This window comes from Ptiloglossa arizonensis, chromosome 13, assembly GCF_051014685.1.
Source record: "Ptiloglossa arizonensis isolate GNS036 chromosome 13, iyPtiAriz1_principal, whole genome shotgun sequence".
NCBI lineage: Eukaryota > Metazoa > Arthropoda > Insecta > Hymenoptera > Colletidae > Ptiloglossa > Ptiloglossa arizonensis.
In genome coordinates this window covers 3,815,466-3,833,379 of record NC_135060.1, presented here as the reverse complement: position 1 = coordinate 3,833,379, position 17,914 = coordinate 3,815,466, and the positions used below count along the sequence as shown (strand labels likewise).

Genomic DNA, 17,914 nt, shown 5'->3' with positions numbered 1-17,914 from the left:
TTACACTTAATTTCCGTTATAATTTCGCTAACGAAACGAGTTTCGCTATTACTCCGAACCGAAGGGGACAAATCTCCACACTTGGAACAAAATATTTACATTCATTGAATAACCTTTGCATTGATTATTATTGCAAGTTTATCGATAAATCATACGACGAGCTGTTTTGACACAGCTCGTCGAAGGAACGTACCCGTGACCTAAACACCGAGAAGATTCCGAAATATTAGTCTAATTACCCTTTCACTGGTGAACAGTTCCAGATCTTCGTCGATAATCTCCACGAGAACGTGACCTTTTCATCGTGGAAGACCGACACCGTTAAATGTGATTCTCTCCGCGAAAAATTGCGTCAGAACCGTCGGACTCCAGAATTCTGTGTAAGCAAATCCTGGAGCGGTGTCTCACCAACAAGATGCAGTGCGAACGTTCCGTTTTGGTTCACCGTTCGAAGGTTTTCCGTGAACGTTCCCGAATGGCGACGAATTGAAATTCACCGGGTAATTTTTATGCTAAACGGACTGATTTATCGATCGTTCGAAGCCTAGATCGTATACAAATTGGTTGCACGTATGTTGAATTTTTAACGCTCACGCGAACACACGTGAGCCTTCCGCGTTTCATTTTTGCTCAATTTTGCGTCTTCGAGGGAACGAAATAATCAACGGTCTCTTCGATGCATATGTACGTTGAAACACGGCAACGTTCATGGATTTAGGCGTGCCGCGAAAGATCATGGAGCATCGTGACACGCGCGTTTTGTCATCGAATTCTTGCACGTTGCCGGTACGACACGTAATCGGTATGAGATTCGAAAAATTTGTATCACTTTCTTGGAAACATTTTAGCGAAGTTTCTTACCGAATTTAAATTGGACTATTCTCAAGAGACAATTGTGTTATTTTCAAGAGTAGCTGTGATTGTTCGTGTACAATTTATGTTTTATGTTTTGCATTAGAGTTATTGATATTGTACATATTTTTTCTCTTCTTCTCAGAATTGACTATTCCTTTTCTTAATAATATTGCTCTGGTTTCTGTACGGAGACAAAGAGTGAACATTTTATCGGTAAAGAGTAAATCTATTGGAATATCTCGCGTGTTACGAATTCAGTTTTATTAACTTTCTTTAAACACACGCATCGGTAACACGTAATAATAAACACGATTAGATGCAAACACGGAGAAATCATCCTCTTAAGATCGAGAATCGTGTTCTTCGAGAACAAGGTTGACGTTTGGTCGAACAAGTGACTAATCGTTCGTCAATTAGAACCGCGTTTATTGTAATTGTACAAGATGGTTCGAACGATACTACCATAAGTTTTCTTCTAACGTCTATTACAATGTCCAGAGCATGGAAAGCGATATTACAATGTCGATGGAAGAAGAAACTTCCGATCGCGTTAACGAGATAACGCTCGATTAGAATTTAAAAGCCACTGGGTGCTGGTTGCTACAAGAAAAAATATAATTACATCGTCTGTTAATAAAGTTACGGGTTGTGCGTTGTTGGAGCCAGTCGTCAAGCTTCGGTGGCTGTAAAAGCAACAATAGAAAGGCACCCACATAATACAGCGGAGAACATCATGCAATAATCTTCGTTAACAACGACCGTATGAATGACTTTCGATCTTGGATGCTCAGATTCGTTAATAGAGACTGGATATAAATAAAACACAATGTTACTCGCCTGTCTACTATGCTGCGAAAAATCCTAGATCGCTCGCGCTAGCGCAACATCGTTTCTTCGAACTTTCTTTTCTTAAATAAGGCTAAACGTGGTACGATATTTGTCTATATTTTCACTGTAAATGAATCGATGTAAAAGTTTTAGATCCCTCGGGACAGTATATCGTTTCGTGAAATTTTCTTTCTTTTTAAATAAGATTAAACGTGATGGAATGTTTACGTATTTTTTTCACTACGAACGAATCGATAAAAGTGTACAATAATTTAGGGAAAGATGGTTTACAGGTATGCTTTTACAAACAGCAATGTACCAATGTATCAATGTACCAAAAATGTACAAATATTATACGACATTAAGTATTTTGTATATTTGAAAAAAAAACGAAAGGAACTTTTCAAAATTAAATATAATTAAATTCGCCGTACTTTAAATGTAATCAACAAGATTAGAACGATCGATAATTATTCAATTTTGGTATGCAAGTTTAAATTCTTACCTTGATTCGTTAAGTATGTAATTATCGATCGAGTGGATCACGTTTAAAGTTCAACACGCTCAACTTCGTTTTTTTTAGTTCAACTGCTGTCAAAGATGAACTCACAGGTGCAATGAATTGGATTGCACACATTCTCTTAATGGAAAGGCATTAATAAGAAAATGTCAATGTTAATGTTAAGTGCATCGTTGATACTTGAACAGAACGCAGCAGTTAATCAAGCAGTCGGCATCTCATGCAATTGCTGAACACCTACGACCCGTACGTTTCACACTCTCAATGTAATATTCGCATATGTTTAATTGCTTCTTGTGTGTATGCGCAAAGTGTTTCTAAATTAGTGTTATACCCGCGAATCTTTTTCTAAGACATAGTTGTTTCAAGTTTCAACCATTATGAAAATATATCTACCCTTCTGTTCCTTCTATTTTTTCCTCGATGCATCGTTGAACTATAAAAAGCGGTCTTAGATAAAGAAAAATTGCATATACACACTTTTGTGCGAAAATCATTTAAATTCATTTTAAAATCGTTTCAACTAGTACTCTAGTTAAATTAAAATATTAACTTAGGTATATTTGGAGGCCCTTTTTACGTAGAGGCTTGAAGTTAAAGCTTTGGTAGTTTCGTGGTAGATTCGAGGTAAATCATGGTGGGCCAATTGCATCACCAGGTCGATCGCTTAGCTTTAATCAAATCCCATTATGTGGTTTGAAACGTTTAAACACCATTATGAATTTCAGTCACACGCTATCCTGGATACGGTGCGAAAGACAGCTCTGTTCCGTGAAGGTCGAACGCGTTACTCCGCAAACATTACTTCCTATCAGAACAATAGAGTTTATTACTTTTGTCACTTCTCATGGATTTCTCCTTGCGACGGAATTTTCACTTCCACAAAACTAACTTGATCCGTGGCGTATTACCGTACAGTGATCCACGTACAGCGATAAAAATGATGAAGAATAAGACTCGTGGAGAATGGGTGCAACAACCCCTAAAATCGATGCAATTTAAATCGAAAGTAACGCTTGCTTTCACCGAAAATAATTGGACATCGTCGAAACGTTCTTTCAAAACTTGATGATTCGCAAATGAAACGTGTTTTCGAACGTAAACGAAAGTAACTAAAAATAACGCTTTCACACGCCTCTTATTTTGCAAGCTCTGCGAGTACAAACGTTAGCGATCTAATCAAGATTCCCGAGGTTTTTAAATTTCATTGTAGTAACTGGTTTGATGTATCAAGCCGTGTCCGTAATTTCATTAAGATTGAAACAGAACAGAACTCCATTAACGAAAATATTATTATCTCGTTTAATTTTCGTATTTGACACCATTACTTGATATATTATTTGATTTTGTACAATAAAATAGACTGGGTGTATATCTTGATTCAATTTCTCAAATACTGTATACTGTGTACACACGAGCAATAACATCGTTGCAGACGTTCGAGTTAAAGAAAATACCAACTATATCAATTTCTCCATTTTTATGGACAACTCTGTAAGATTTGTTACTGCTTTATTTACTACTTACATTTATGAGTATAATTGTTTAAAAAAAATTGTGAATTTAATTCACCGCACAAGTTGTTCCTATCACTGATTAATTCAGCAGTGGAAAGGTTAAGACGAATTTAAAAGAAGTTTTTTATGGGAAACAGATAGTCCACAGTACAAAGACCTTTCGTCATACGTTGCTGTTGGACTCATCTGTAAGGCTGATCAGATGCGATTAGACACTTTGTACGACACCTATATGACAGAGTTATTTGCTTAATGATACTATGGGAACAGGTTTAAGGAAATAGCTCCTAAGCGTTATTATCCTACGGTACAAAGCCGAAATTTTGCAATATTTATGCAAACGTAAAATATATACGGATACACGCTATTCGAGTTATTCGTCAATGACCACGATACGATTTATTTATCGAAACCAGCTCTTGTGAACACTTGAAAATAATATTCCTGTAAACGTTTAAACGACCACCACGACGTACTCACTACCAAATGTATCGTGATATTGATGTAAATCTCTTCATTTATATTTTTATAAAATAACAGTTTCCAACCTAAACCAATTTACAGAATACGTTTGCATCGAGAGGAAATTGTGGATTGCGGTTACAGTCTTCCCGACTAACACGATCAAGATAAATAACCGTTCCCTGAATTTTAACCAACATTCGCGAAAGCAAAACGACCAAGAGCAAATAGAAAGTCGTGTGTTGGTACGTATCATCCCCTTATACGTTACAGCTATTTCACGATGCAAAAAGGTACAGTGTTTTTGCTGAAGTAGTTTCGTGAACAAATAAGCATCGGTATGTAAAGTTTGATAAAATGGTGGTCGAGGTATTTCTGCAAATGAATTTGACCACGTTTGCCGGTAACGATGTATTTCATTCTATATAAATGGAATTTCCGGTTATTTTAATAATCGAACGAATTGCGCTGAGGTAATTTCCCCTTAGTTGGCTATTAAAATTTACACGGAATGCGTGATATATGGATCCGGTAAAACAGAAAGGAATTTCAATCTACGAACGTGCTTGTCTTTCTACGACAGAAAATTCACTTCTGATGCATACACAATGATATCGAGCAGTTTGCCAACATTCGATAAATTACTGTTTTAATTACAGTGGAAGTAAACATAATATATCCGTTCCTTTTCTTTGTGGAAATTATCAACGTAAACGTCCTGTTATTAGTAGTATAATTTATCGGTATAATATGCTACTTTAATTGTACAGGAGTGGCTCGTCTTAATGTACGACCCGATTAAAAATGTACGAATGATGGCAAAAGAAAGATCGAAAAATGATAAACGTCTGTTTTTAGTCGTTCACGGTCTTTACAATATCGAGCATACGGATAGAAATTACACGTATATATATTAAATATTTAATTTTGTTGATGTATTGGTTATTAAAGTGGCGGAGAAATTATTTCTTTCTTTCTGGAATGATTAAACAATCGAAATTAAAATTTCTTTCCATTTCTTTTCTAAAATGTTTGGGAAGCACTTCGATAGACAGTAGAGAGAAATATTCGAAACATAAATTAAAGAAATGAATGAAAGAAACTTTATCGGATTGCGGAATTGCAAACGTGGCGGCGCAACGTATATTTTCTTGAAATATTTGATTTTCGAGCCGCAGTATCGTGTAGAATATTAACACTTCGCGATTTCGATCTTTTTGCTAATCTTTCCTGTATACGCATTTCGAGATTGATGGTGTACGTTTAGACTTTTGCTCGCCGACGCGAATTGCGAAACAAGGAAATTAAAATCTTTTCTTAGCCACGGAGCAAAGGAGAAAGTTGTAGCGACCTCTCGAAGAATCGATAATAATTAACGAAGATAATATCTCCCCCACTCAAGTTCAGTATATTCGGAAGAGAATCCAAAGTGAAAACGTGTTTCTGTTTATTAAGTCGTAACTTACATTTAAGTGACAGACGTCGACTGCCGTCGTATTCGAAGAAATTGGGATTAAATCTTTCGAATTTTCATATCTTTATATCAGCCGAATAACAAACCACGGAAATTGGTCCATACTTGAATTTTCGTTTACACAACCGATAAATATTTATAAACAACGGATAGCGATCACCGAGATACATTATTTGAATAATAAACCGAACAAGGATTTCAGAAATCAAACATTACGATTCCTTTCGCTGTTTATAAACTGATGTTAATTGCTAATGAAAACGTAGCTTTGGTTATCAGAGCGAGAAGCACGTAACTTTGTTTAAAATTGAAATACATTTAACGTTTCGAGCACCTGTGTGCCATCTGCCCGAACGAACACAACATCTATAACATAAATATAAACACGTTGATGTTGTACGAGCAAACGATCACCGAATATAAATAATACGCAAAGAAAAAAATGACACGTGTACAATTCGAGAGAAATACGCATTGATGAAAACAAGTAAGCCAACTCGTATACACGTGTCATTGTAAGTTGTTCTCGTACTTTTATTACAATCGTTACCATTTTTAATTCCGTGATCGATATTTTTCATTATCGAAATGTAATAAAATCGTTACCTTTAATTAGAACAACGATTCGAATCGATGTAATTCCATCGTAACGATAATTCGTTCCAACGATACGAACATTTATTCGTCACGTATTCGTCGAATATTAATCACTGGCTTTCATTGCTCTTCAAGTGCATTCATCGTCCGGTTCGCGTTCCACGCGCAAAGAAGATCGTCTTTTTGTTTCTTACGTTCTGACATTGACAGCTGCGACGACACGCGTTCCTTGTCATTTTTTAGTGTCGGTCGCTCCGCGAATATTTGCGATCTTTATGATGCCATGATTGAAAGTTTCCGTTTTGACGCGCGACGCTGGCGTTAATTCGATGCAATTCAACTTTCCTTCCGGGATCGTCGTGTGTCCTGGCTCTGTTCAACGCCTCCTCGTCGCTTCGTCTTCGTGAGGTTTAGTCTCAGGCATGCGTGAACCCATCGTGCAGGTTAGCTTAGACATATATATATACTTATATATATATATACATTTTTTTTTTCATTGAATTATTGAATCGGACAAATTTCTTCATCGATGCTCCCGACTCTCGCAGGATAAGTTCTTTTCCACGAAAACGTATCGGTTTCCATCTTGAACACCTTGTTGACGCAATATTCCAACGACGATGTTGCATCGAGTAGGTATTCACGACACTACTTTGCATCGTGTTTACAGATCGGTTGGATGAATCGAGTTTTAGTTATTTCGGTTATGAACGGGTTATCAACAACGTAGTAGGAAAACTGAAATGAAATTTTAAAGGCACATTTCGTCTGAAAGTATCCCGAAGAATAAAGTCTCGGTTAATTTATTCGTAGATAGCGAAAAATAAAATGCTCGGTACAGTCGGTAGCCATCGAAATATTTTGATCGATACACCGTTCGGTTTAACGATTACTTGTTCATTCACGAAGATATTCGATCCTCTGTTTCAGCGATGTGACGCAGCCCATCAGGAATATTTTTACGCAAAATGATTCGTGCCCTTGTCCTTCTGTGCATGGCCGTTCTACCTGTCGTACGATGCCACAAGGTAAGATCACGTCAAGTACCATCGGTAACACCAAGGACGGTGTGTCGATTCCGTGGAAGTGCTTCCTTAAAACAAAGAAACACGCGTAACGCCGCTATGGTTGTTCGTGGCGTTGACTCGAAATGACAAGGCGGTCGTGGAACGAGACGACTCTAATTGATCCGCTGCTTGTTACGAAGTACATTCACGGTACGTAAATACAGTCTTCCGTTTGTAACGTTAGTTACTTTATTAACGAACAAACGTGTCTGTTCTGCGTGCACAGGATGTTTCTAAGGCGGAAGATCAAATTTCAGCGACCAGTTATTCGTGCCGCTTCGCGAAGTAAAAATGCGAGTTTCGTAACAGTTGATCGAAGTTAAAGCCGATCGTAGTGCGTTCACGTTTCCGTCTCTTTTCTCAAAAATAAAACCAGCTCGACGTGGCTGACGACTACCACCGAATTTACATATTTTTCCAACGGACTATCGATAAATTTGTAAAAATAAACAATACAGTATTTTGATTCGGTACAGGTGTAAGATTTTCTACCGTGTACCGCGCAATACTATAAATTAAATAACAGGATCGAGGAAATATTTCAATACTGTTTTAATACGGGATTGTTCTATTTACTTTCGAAAGATTGGATTCCTGTTCGTTGTGTTCAAAGAGTCGTTTTTATTTACTTAGGTGGTCGTATCGCGCGTAATGAAATTTTTTTCTGGCAAATAAATTGAAAATCGACGGTAGGTTTTATCAGCGAGAGGAGACGTCAGAAACCAACGACTTAATTCGAACACTGTGAAAGAATCGCGCGGCGAGTATAATAATAGTATCAGTGGCCACACTAAACGTCACCAGGAAAGTAACGTGGGAAGAGAAAGGAACAAATTGCACATTGAACTCTATAATCAAGTACGCGGCGTTTTAGACATCGTTCGAGCCCATGGTATCCTTCCATGGATAATTGTAGCCCAATGATCGATAAACGATTGACTTTTGTACCTCGAGATCAAAAATATAGTTACACGGTTATCGTGTCGTTTTATTCGACAAAGTTATCGAAATCTTCGAGAATTGATTAATTTGAAAAATGAAAGTGTAAAAATAAAAATTGAAGAGTAAACTTTCAAATATAATAACATTACAAATGTATATAACGGTCACAAAGTTTTGAAAATTCATTTCCTGAAGGTAATATGGAAAATTACTTCGTAAAAATATCGCCGGTAAAGTTCAATACGAATCACAATTCAAATTGGTAGATAGAATTCGAGTGCATAGAATTGTAAAAATATTCGCTCGTGTATTTTCTTCGTTAATTTTTGCAAAAAGTTTACAAAGAATTTCAAACCTCAAAGCGGTCGTTTACTTTATTTTAGACTCGGTGCAATTTACTTCGATCGGTTAAATTTGTATTATTTTGACATTTCGTGATCGATACTAGGCCGAACACTTTGGTCATCCGGTCTTAAATAAATTGGTAACGATAATTGTACGGTAGCCCGTAAACGATAAAGCTCTGCATAATTTACACCTCTTCTCTATTTACCACGGTGAACTCTAGCAACGTTCCATTAGGATTCCGTTCGAATGTGTGGTTTCGGTGAATGCAATTTGTCTGCGCACGGTTAAACATAGGCAAACGCGTTTGCATGCGAGAAACGTATTAATCGCCACGCATGCAATGTGGGAAAAAAGACAGGATCGCGATTAATGATATGTCGAACATTGTAATCGAAGGCGCACACGCTTTTCATTAGCAACCGGCCAAGTTCTTCGGCTTCGGCTGTAATCAATGGTCGACTGGTTTGTGCAACCAACTTCATTAGGAAGTAATACGAATAATTATGCGCGAGTGTTGTTCTTGTGACGTTTGGAAGAAGCTCTCGCGTTTCTTCTGGGATTCAGATTACTCGACGAATGTGTTTTTCGGTAGCGTTTCGAATACTCGGTGAATACAATTCGAACACTATTCGAATACTCAATTATGTAACTTTTCACAAATGATTTTTCACCATAATCTCAGTTTTAATATTTTCCGTCTAAATTATTCTTCAACAAATGCTTATCGACGGATAGGAAGGCTATCCCACCCGATAAATTCGAAAAGGGTTGTTTTACCTTATTTATTCGCAAAAACAAGAGTTACGTAATATTTTCCGATGCTTTTTAAATTTATGCAAATACAAAGAAAATTTTACTCTTGGGACGTTCTCGTGTGTATGGTCGCGACACGAATACAAATTTTTCACTACTTTTACAATTTAGAATTCATGTGCTACTTTGCATTAACGTTTCTCGATTTAGACATCTCCAGGCAGGAAAACTCCAAGTTTTTATCAGGTTCGAAGAGCTTGCAAATTTTGTCTACTCTTCGATAACGATTAAACTATACAAAACTCATCGGAACACCAATGAAATTTAAATTTTTACCTTTCGACGATCCAAGAAAATTCACGTAGGTAAACAAATTTATTTTCAATCTCGACGAAGCTCCGAATGCTTGCAAAACCAACAAGATATCTCGCGCCAAGATCTCGTGGCTCGTAAACTCTTAAGACAGATAGTTCCGAATAACGTCTAAGGGAAACTAGAAAGTTGCTGTCCAACCAAGTGACAGAGCGTAGAACTATAAACGAAAGATGTGGTATCTGGAAACGCGGATAGACATATTCCCAGTGTACCCTGGATCAACGAGCACGCGACCAGAATCGTTTCGACTTATGACGATCGTTGAATTAGCTCGGGCCGTACCTTTCGAAAATACATTTTGCAATAATAAGAAAGATCGAAAGTCTCGGGCGTGCGCGTGTTTATCTGGTAATCGGACGTGGCGAATGCAAGCTGCCTCGTGGCCTGGCAGCTGCGCTTGCCATTCAAGAGAGAAACCGTGCACGCCGCCCGTAGTACGCATACAATTAGGAGAACGACACGGTAATACGGATTTTTAACTAAATCCGGTTCTCTAAGTGCCTGGCGTCGCTTTGCTCGATTTTCTGGCCGAATGAGGCTGAAAACAGTTGACGCAACAAATCATGGGAATTTGCGCCGCGATTAGGAAAGATTTGGGCATTGACCTATCGACCGCGCGCGACGATTCCCTTGAAACGAGAAACGGATATCTTCTTTCGAGGAATCGCGTTAGTTTTCGAGGTGAAGAATAATCTTTGAACAATTGTTGTGGAAAACGTGGGAGTTTCATCGTTCGAATTAGCATTGATAGCGTTGAGTTTACAGGCTTTGTTTCTTTTCTTTCGAAGAACTGTTTGAATTCTGGTCAAGGAAATACCAAAAGTCTAGAGCAAAAATTCATTGACCAATTTCGAAGAAAAATCAAGTTTCCTTCGGTCCAGAATCGTGTTTCTGTAATTGGTGTACCGAGCAATTTAATAATGTACGTATTTATCGTTCTATGGTAAGATTCGCGCGATCATTTCCAGAGTTTTATTTTCCTAACGCTGATCCGTATTATCGTGCACGAAATTCTACGATGCAGTTTAGAAGATTTGATTTCGATCTTCCAAGCCAGAGAATCGGAAAGTGACGAAAGTTGGAACAATATCGCGCACGATTAGGGTGAATACGCATATTAATGGTACAGTTTGTGCGTTCGGGACAGAAAACAGAAGAAATAGGACAGCAGGGAAGCAGTACCAGTAGACACGATCGAATTTCCTAATGTAATGAGTGAAAGTGACCGACCTTAGGAGTCTAAGGCAGCGTGATAGTTAATTGCAACTCGATTTCTGTGACACGGTACGTGGCTGGGTGTTCTTAAATGGTAGAAGCAGACCTTGGGCCGCGATTGGAAAACTTTAAATACACATGTATCGATTGCAGGAGACCGTGCAAAACCAAACATGCGACTTGGAACAATCGTGCGTATGTGCTACGACAATTGTTGATCATTGTCCTTGCAATGACTGCCAATTAGCCATGCACTTCGTGGCAACAAAGCAACTTGTAATAAAGTGCATGTGGTTCTATCGTAATGTGTACTCGAGCGTGATTTACCGATATGGTCAATCGTTGTCCAACGAGGAAAAAAAAAACGCTTTTAAACTCTTTTAGTGGTAACTGCGAAGTTTTGTTTCTCGAAGTTTGAAACTCGAAAAGTGAATTCAAAAATAACAAATTTCAATTATCAAGAGTCTAAAGTATTTCCTTACACTCCGATAAAATTTACTTTTATTATTGTCTTTTTTTTATTCACGACACGTATCCAGAATGCTCTCGCCGATAAAATATTTTCATTTTCAATATAATTAACCACGATACACGTCGATGTATACCGAACGAATATCGATAACGATAGAAAAATGTAGAAGGGGTAATTGCGATAATTAATTCTTCGCCGAGTTTGGAAGAGAGTGTAATAAAGGATCGAAAGCTGCGTTTTTTTTTTCTTCTTCGTGTTATTATTACGTGTTATTGTTCCCACGATATGGCCGCGATTACTTTTTCTCCCGAGATTTCAACACACCGTACTTGGACAGGAACAATACCTGGTGAGAAAATATCTCAATAACGTAAAGAAAGCGAAATTAGTGGCATCGAATGGTGGCGGTGAGTCGAAATTTCGAAAATCGCATAATAAAATCGGTAATAAAAAAAATTATTTCTCCAGAAGACAAACCTTCGAGTTGCACAATAGTGTTTTACGTTCGAAATGGTTTTGACACGGTATTTCTTGGCCAATCGAAGGTTCAATTATTGCTTAATGTCTCTATTGGTCGTTTCCTCGTAAAATTTGTAGTTTTACGTTCGGCTCAAGCCTCGGTTCGAACGATTTACAAAATCTTTTCTATTTTTGGGAACGAATAGTTATTACGTCCATTGATACTGAAAACAATACAAAAATCGTAATAATTTTCATTCACTTGTTAATATTTATAAGATACCGATCAATAGCAAATTTTTCATGCAATTGTAAGAGTCACCAAAGAAACGCACCAACTAAATCACGATCAGACTATAATTTTGTAAATACAGTGATATAAACTTACCAGTTATTGTTATTTTACATCGCTTATAAATAGATTACGTCTCGTAGATTCTTTCCGAACGACGAAAAGAAGGTTTCAATGGGTAAGAAATGAATTTGAATAAAAATTACCGTAACATTGCCCCCGAAATATTAATAAAGACCAAAAAATCGATGCCCGTGCGTGGAACGCCTACAGGCGTTGCAGAAACGCGGCTAACGAACGCAGCTACGCGAATTCCGCACACGAGGCAATTAAAGGTTCGAGAAGTAAAAAGAAAATTGTTGACAGCTGCGTCGAACTCTCAATTATGTTTCTGTTAAAAGATTTCCGTTGTTCGCGGCAAATCTCGTACCGGGTGGCATTCACCATGAAGTGTGAGAGCTTACGGTGAATTTTTTGTTTGTTGCAGATCCACGAACACATGACAAGGGAAGAGATGTTATCGGTGTTTCACACGGGACACGAGTCTGGTAATCACAATGGAAAAAATTAGTTTCTAGCGGGTAGACGGCTGCCCGTTCTTATGATTTAAACTTGATTCACATTCACCACGGTGCCAGTTGGCCTTGTACGTGTTCCTCGCACCGAAGAAATCAATTAAATTTTTTACCGTTGCATTTTTCACTCACCGGCGAAGCTGTCAGTCAACGCGTTAACAATCTAAGCGCAAGTCCATTTTCGCGCACGATATTCCCCGTTTTCGTCCACGGTTGCTCGATTTCGATTATTCCTCGTCGAGAATTTCGCGCGTTTCTAACGTTCCAATGAATAGAATCTCGTCAACCTCCTACCTTATCGTCTTTTGTAAACTCGAGGAGGCAACGTTGTCGCACACGTTGACGTTGAATGAAGGTACGATCGATTTTACACGAAAATTGCCAATGCGAATAAACGAGCTAGGCACGTGTTCTATGAACACGATTTATATGCATATTTGCGTAAAATTTCACCGAACGTTCACGTTGTTAGTCACGGAATGCATCTTGTTTGACGCGACGGATTAACGCATGCGATTTCTTCAATGTAACCGTTTTGCGATACGTGCCAGTAATTCTTCGTGTATCAACAACCACGAGTGCGTTCCCCCGTTTGGTCATTTGGTACTTTCATGGAATTGGTTAATCACCTCGCGTTGCTAACTTCTCACTGATAAAGTCAACGCAGCATTCTGCGACAGTTCGTGTTTGTAAAATGGTCTCCGTTAACGAATACGGATTTTTCGTCTAACTAATGAACCAGCAATTGTCGGTAATTACACCGCTGGATGTAATCGATAAACCACGTTGGTGATGATTAAATAATCGAATCGAATAACTTTATTCCCATCGCGAGTGAAATCTTTGGACAGTGACGAGCAGATTTTGTTAAATAGATTACGCGCGAATAAATCGTTGGATTGAATAATTAACTTTAGAGCAAACGAGTAACGAGACGCAACGTTATACCGTATTTCGTGTTTGTAAAATAGCCTACGCTAACGAATACGGATTTTTCTCTTAACTACGTGCGCTGAAGTAGCAATTCCCGGTAACCGGACTGCTCGAAATAATTAAATAATTGCTTAAATAACTTTACTCTTCCTGTAAGTGAAGTTTAGAAATGAGTAGATTTTTGAACGAAATATCTACGAACAATCTTTGTCCAAATTGTCACCTGATTTAAGAGTAACGATCAACGAGACTATTTTCTTCTTTGTATTTAAACTTACAGTATATAAAAAAGAAAAAAAAAAGAAAATCATTCGTCACTAATCGTTGTCGATATTTTGCATTCAGTTCCATTTAAAAAGTGATTCCAGTCTCTTGTTAGTAACACGATACGAATTCGTTAACCGATCGAAATGTTTCCTTAATAACTGAAGCGCAATCGTCGCAATTACGCCATTTTCTTCGTTCTCGATGTATCTTGTTCTCTTCGTCGAACGATACACTCGTGTCATAAATTGAACTTTAAATCGCCTTATCTGGATCGATAAACCACGTTGGTAAGGATCAACCGTCTTCTTTTTCAAGCTCGAGTACAGAACGGACATTAAAATGGACAAAGATCGTTAACGTGGGATCCAATAACAGTCTTATTATCGATAACGAATTCTACGACTTCGGGCCGTCGCGATTAGGATCATTAGATCGGCCAGGATGCTCGTTAGCTCGTTTCGACTCACCAGGCTCATGGTTAACGAGTTCCATGATCCAACTTTATTGAATAGAATCCCACAGCTCGTGTTATTCAACGTGACTCGTGCGATCTGACGATCATCGGTATCATCTTTCATTATTCCACGGTATTTCCTTCTCTTTTCGAAATGCCCGAGTTCTAACGATTAGACAATTTTCTTAATTCTTTTACTTATCTGTCCGGTCTGTCGTACCGTACGAAGGACGTTGCGTCTCTGTCAAAGTTGACACGCGTTATCATCGCGAGTAACCTCCATCTTGTTCGTAGCATTTGTACTTTTTCCCGTGAAACGTTCAGATATCGAGATATCGTCGAGCTCTGCACGTTTGTCTTAATTAATGTCGTGAAACGAGGCCTAGAAAATCACCGAAGACAGACTGCATTTAAATTCCAGTACCGATGTACGAGATTGTGCCTGTGTTGCATTCGGTGCACAAAAGGAGTACGGAGAAGCCGGAGATACACCTGAAGGCCTTCGGGAAGGACATCAGTCTGTCGCTGAAACCCACGGAGGGGTTGTTGACAGCGAACCATTTGCCGATGTGGTCTGTCACGAAGAATGCGTCGCAACCTGACGGCCTCCATTACGAGAAGGTGACAGACGTAAGTCTTCGACCCAAAGATACATTTTCTTCGATTGTACGAAATACTTTCGTCTCGTATTTTCTCGACGTTAATGCTCGACTTCCGTTCACCTAACTCGTGGGAATTTATTGTTTTTTTTTTAACGAAACTTACGCGTCGATCGATGGTTAACCGTTTACGCAAACTGTAACGCGTAACTGAACGCATAAGTTTACGTAAAAGTCGTTAAAGGACATTGATCGCCCAGAATCTTTTCTCTTACGATAAACGATATTACATATTCGTAAATAAATATACAGGAATCTGCAAAGATGCGATAAATTTACCAAGAGCAATACTGCTACTACAAAAGTTCCTTAAAGTAAACACATTGTCATCATTGGTAAAAATCCCAAGGTTACGTTGCACGAGTAAAGAAATGTTCAAAATCAAAATTCGGGAGAGCTCGAGTAAGATACGTATTCAAATAGATTAATACACGAGTGTTAAATTTCTTTCTCACGATTTTCACATCTGTTACAATTTACCCCATTGATCGTTTCGTTAAATGGGTTCAAGGTACGTCTTCCATAGACGTCTTCCACGTGCACCGAACGTGTCCACCATTCGTCATACGTCCACCGTACCGAATTATCCATTTCCGTGTCGATCGTTCCAGTAATTGTCCATCGATCGTTCGATCGTTAATCGTTCGCGCGTGTTAAGAACCGTAACCAACGAGTGAAGCTAATTTGACACAAATGGAACGATTCGACCGCCTTGAATCGCGTTTCGCGTAATCATTCGTTATCTCATCGTTTTTCACCCGATCCCCATTACACTTCGCTGGACACGACTGGTGTTGGTAAAAACGACGTATTTCACAGCGAGTGTATTTTTACGGTTATGGCCCGAGGGATGCATTATTCCTTTATACGGGCGAAATAACATAAAATCCGCTCGCTTCTGCCGCGTATGGGCCGCGTCGTACAACGTCTTTGTAATTGTTCTTCCTCTTTCAGGCCGACATAGATATCGGTGACATCTATCAAGACACGACGAACATGGCGTCCATTCTGCTGCACCAGGACGCGAATGGGAAAGTGCTCGTTGTAAGAGGCCATTCTTTCTTTCGACATACCCCCCTCCCCCCAATAATCGCGACTCTTTCTATATTTCGTCAACCGTCATCAATTACGCGAGGAACATCGGAACTGGCCCTAGAATCTTTTTATCGAATTTTTTTTCAGCTGTTCGCCAGGTGACGATAAAGTTTCGAAGTGGCTCGGGAAATCTTTTCTCCGGTTTTACATTAGACAACATTGAAGATTTTTACTCTTTAAAAATATTTTTACACACTCCTGAAACCGTTGCTACTCGCCAGGTTGGCTTTGTCGAAGCGTATACATTGGAAAGAATTTTTTTTATTCAAAAACGGAGAAGGGTTGTGCCGAACTATGTATTTTGTAACTTTATCAGTGGAGGATTATCAATGTGGGGAGTTGACACTTCGAAATATAATAATAATCTTTTTCATTTGTTTGGAGCCTCGGTAAGACACTGAACTTTATCATCTGGTTTCCACTGAACTTTATTAACATTAGAACTACCAACGGTGAACCTACTAGGTTCACAAACAAGAAAAATCGACCCCTTTGATAGTTTTGGTGTTAAGGATCAGTTTTCGAGAATCTGAAGACAAATTTGGATAAAAGAAATTAGGAAAATTGTTCCACTGTTCCTCTCATTAGACACCGTTACAATTGAATCACAATACCGTGATTCCAGCGTAGCAACGCGCGAGCACGGTGTAATTAGCAACAATCGCGATTTTCATTTTTGTCGTTGTTACATGCGACAACCGGAAGATGGTAAAGGGTAAGGATTAACGATACGCAGTTGCTCACGCGTGACTCGTCATCGCGGCTGCGAAACTTGACATCCAACCGGTTACCAATCGAAAGATCTTACGTAAATTGGTGAAACCGCAGCCCCCTAAAAGGTTTTCCATTCACGAGATTGCTAATTGACACGAGTTGGCCTGGCCGGCGGAAAACGAGGAGAATAAATACTCGAAACAAGAATTAAATGGCAAAGCGATAAAAATAAATCAACAGTTATAACGATCGTCGATGCTGCACATCCTTGTGCCACCAATTATCGTACCAGGCGTAGTACAACGATTTTAACGATGTCTACGATACACAGTGCTGTCAACGAATTAAAAGTATCGACCAAATTTTTATTCGATAGATTCGTTCTCGATTCACCAATTATTGTTCTTTTCGAGTTTCTTTTTATACTTTACTATTAATTGATTTATGAAATTTATACATATAGTAGTTTCTAACATTGAAACGATCGAGGCATAATTTTTTTTACAATTTCGATGATTATCAAGTATCGATCTAAAATGTTAAAATTAGTTTCATCGTTTAAACGATTCTTCTATTCAAAGACGACGTCAAGACACGTGCTCGAGTAACCGATACAAATGTCTTGAAATTATGATCGAAATTTCTCTACGATAAAAAGTATTATCGTATTTCTAATTTTTGTCCAAGTGTTTTTATTCCACTATTTTAACACGGTCGAACACGTAAGAGTACGTTTACACCCGAACGTAATGTCTATCGTCGACAAACCTGTTAAGTACGAAGGGAAATCGCTGAAACAGCATCGCGATCGTTTTGACATTTCCATTCTGAGCTCGCAGTCAATGTTACGTCCGCGGTTCGCACTAACTGCATTGCGAAGATACTGCGCGTGAAAGAATATAAAAAAAAAAGGTAATAAAATCCCCTGTATCGATTCCACCTTCCTGAACGATCAGCAATTTCGTAAAGAAGAAGCCTGTTTCTCGATGATTACACGTCTAACCAACCAAGACTTAATTTCACTTAGGAAGTTCGATTTCG

The 17,914-nt window shown here is 38.5% G+C and overlaps 1 protein-coding gene across 5 annotated transcripts in view; it reads left to right on the top strand.

The window, feature by feature from the left end:
• Sona (sol narae metalloprotease) overlaps positions 1-17,914 on the top strand; it is a 91,160-nt gene that overhangs the window by 58,608 nt on the left and 14,638 nt on the right. For 4 of the 5 annotated variants that reach the window (XM_076325139.1, XM_076325135.1, XM_076325136.1 and 1 more), the window contains exons 3-6: positions 7,184-7,281; positions 12,664-12,724; positions 14,827-15,035; positions 16,019-16,108. In XM_076325139.1, coding sequence (XP_076181254.1) covers positions 7,222-7,281; positions 12,664-12,724; positions 14,827-15,035; positions 16,019-16,108 — 420 coding nt within the window. In that variant the 5' untranslated portion in view covers positions 7,184-7,221. The remainder of the gene's footprint in view (positions 1-7,183; positions 7,282-12,663; positions 12,725-14,826; positions 15,036-16,018; positions 16,109-17,914) is intronic. The other variant, XM_076325138.1, reaches the window with a different exon arrangement.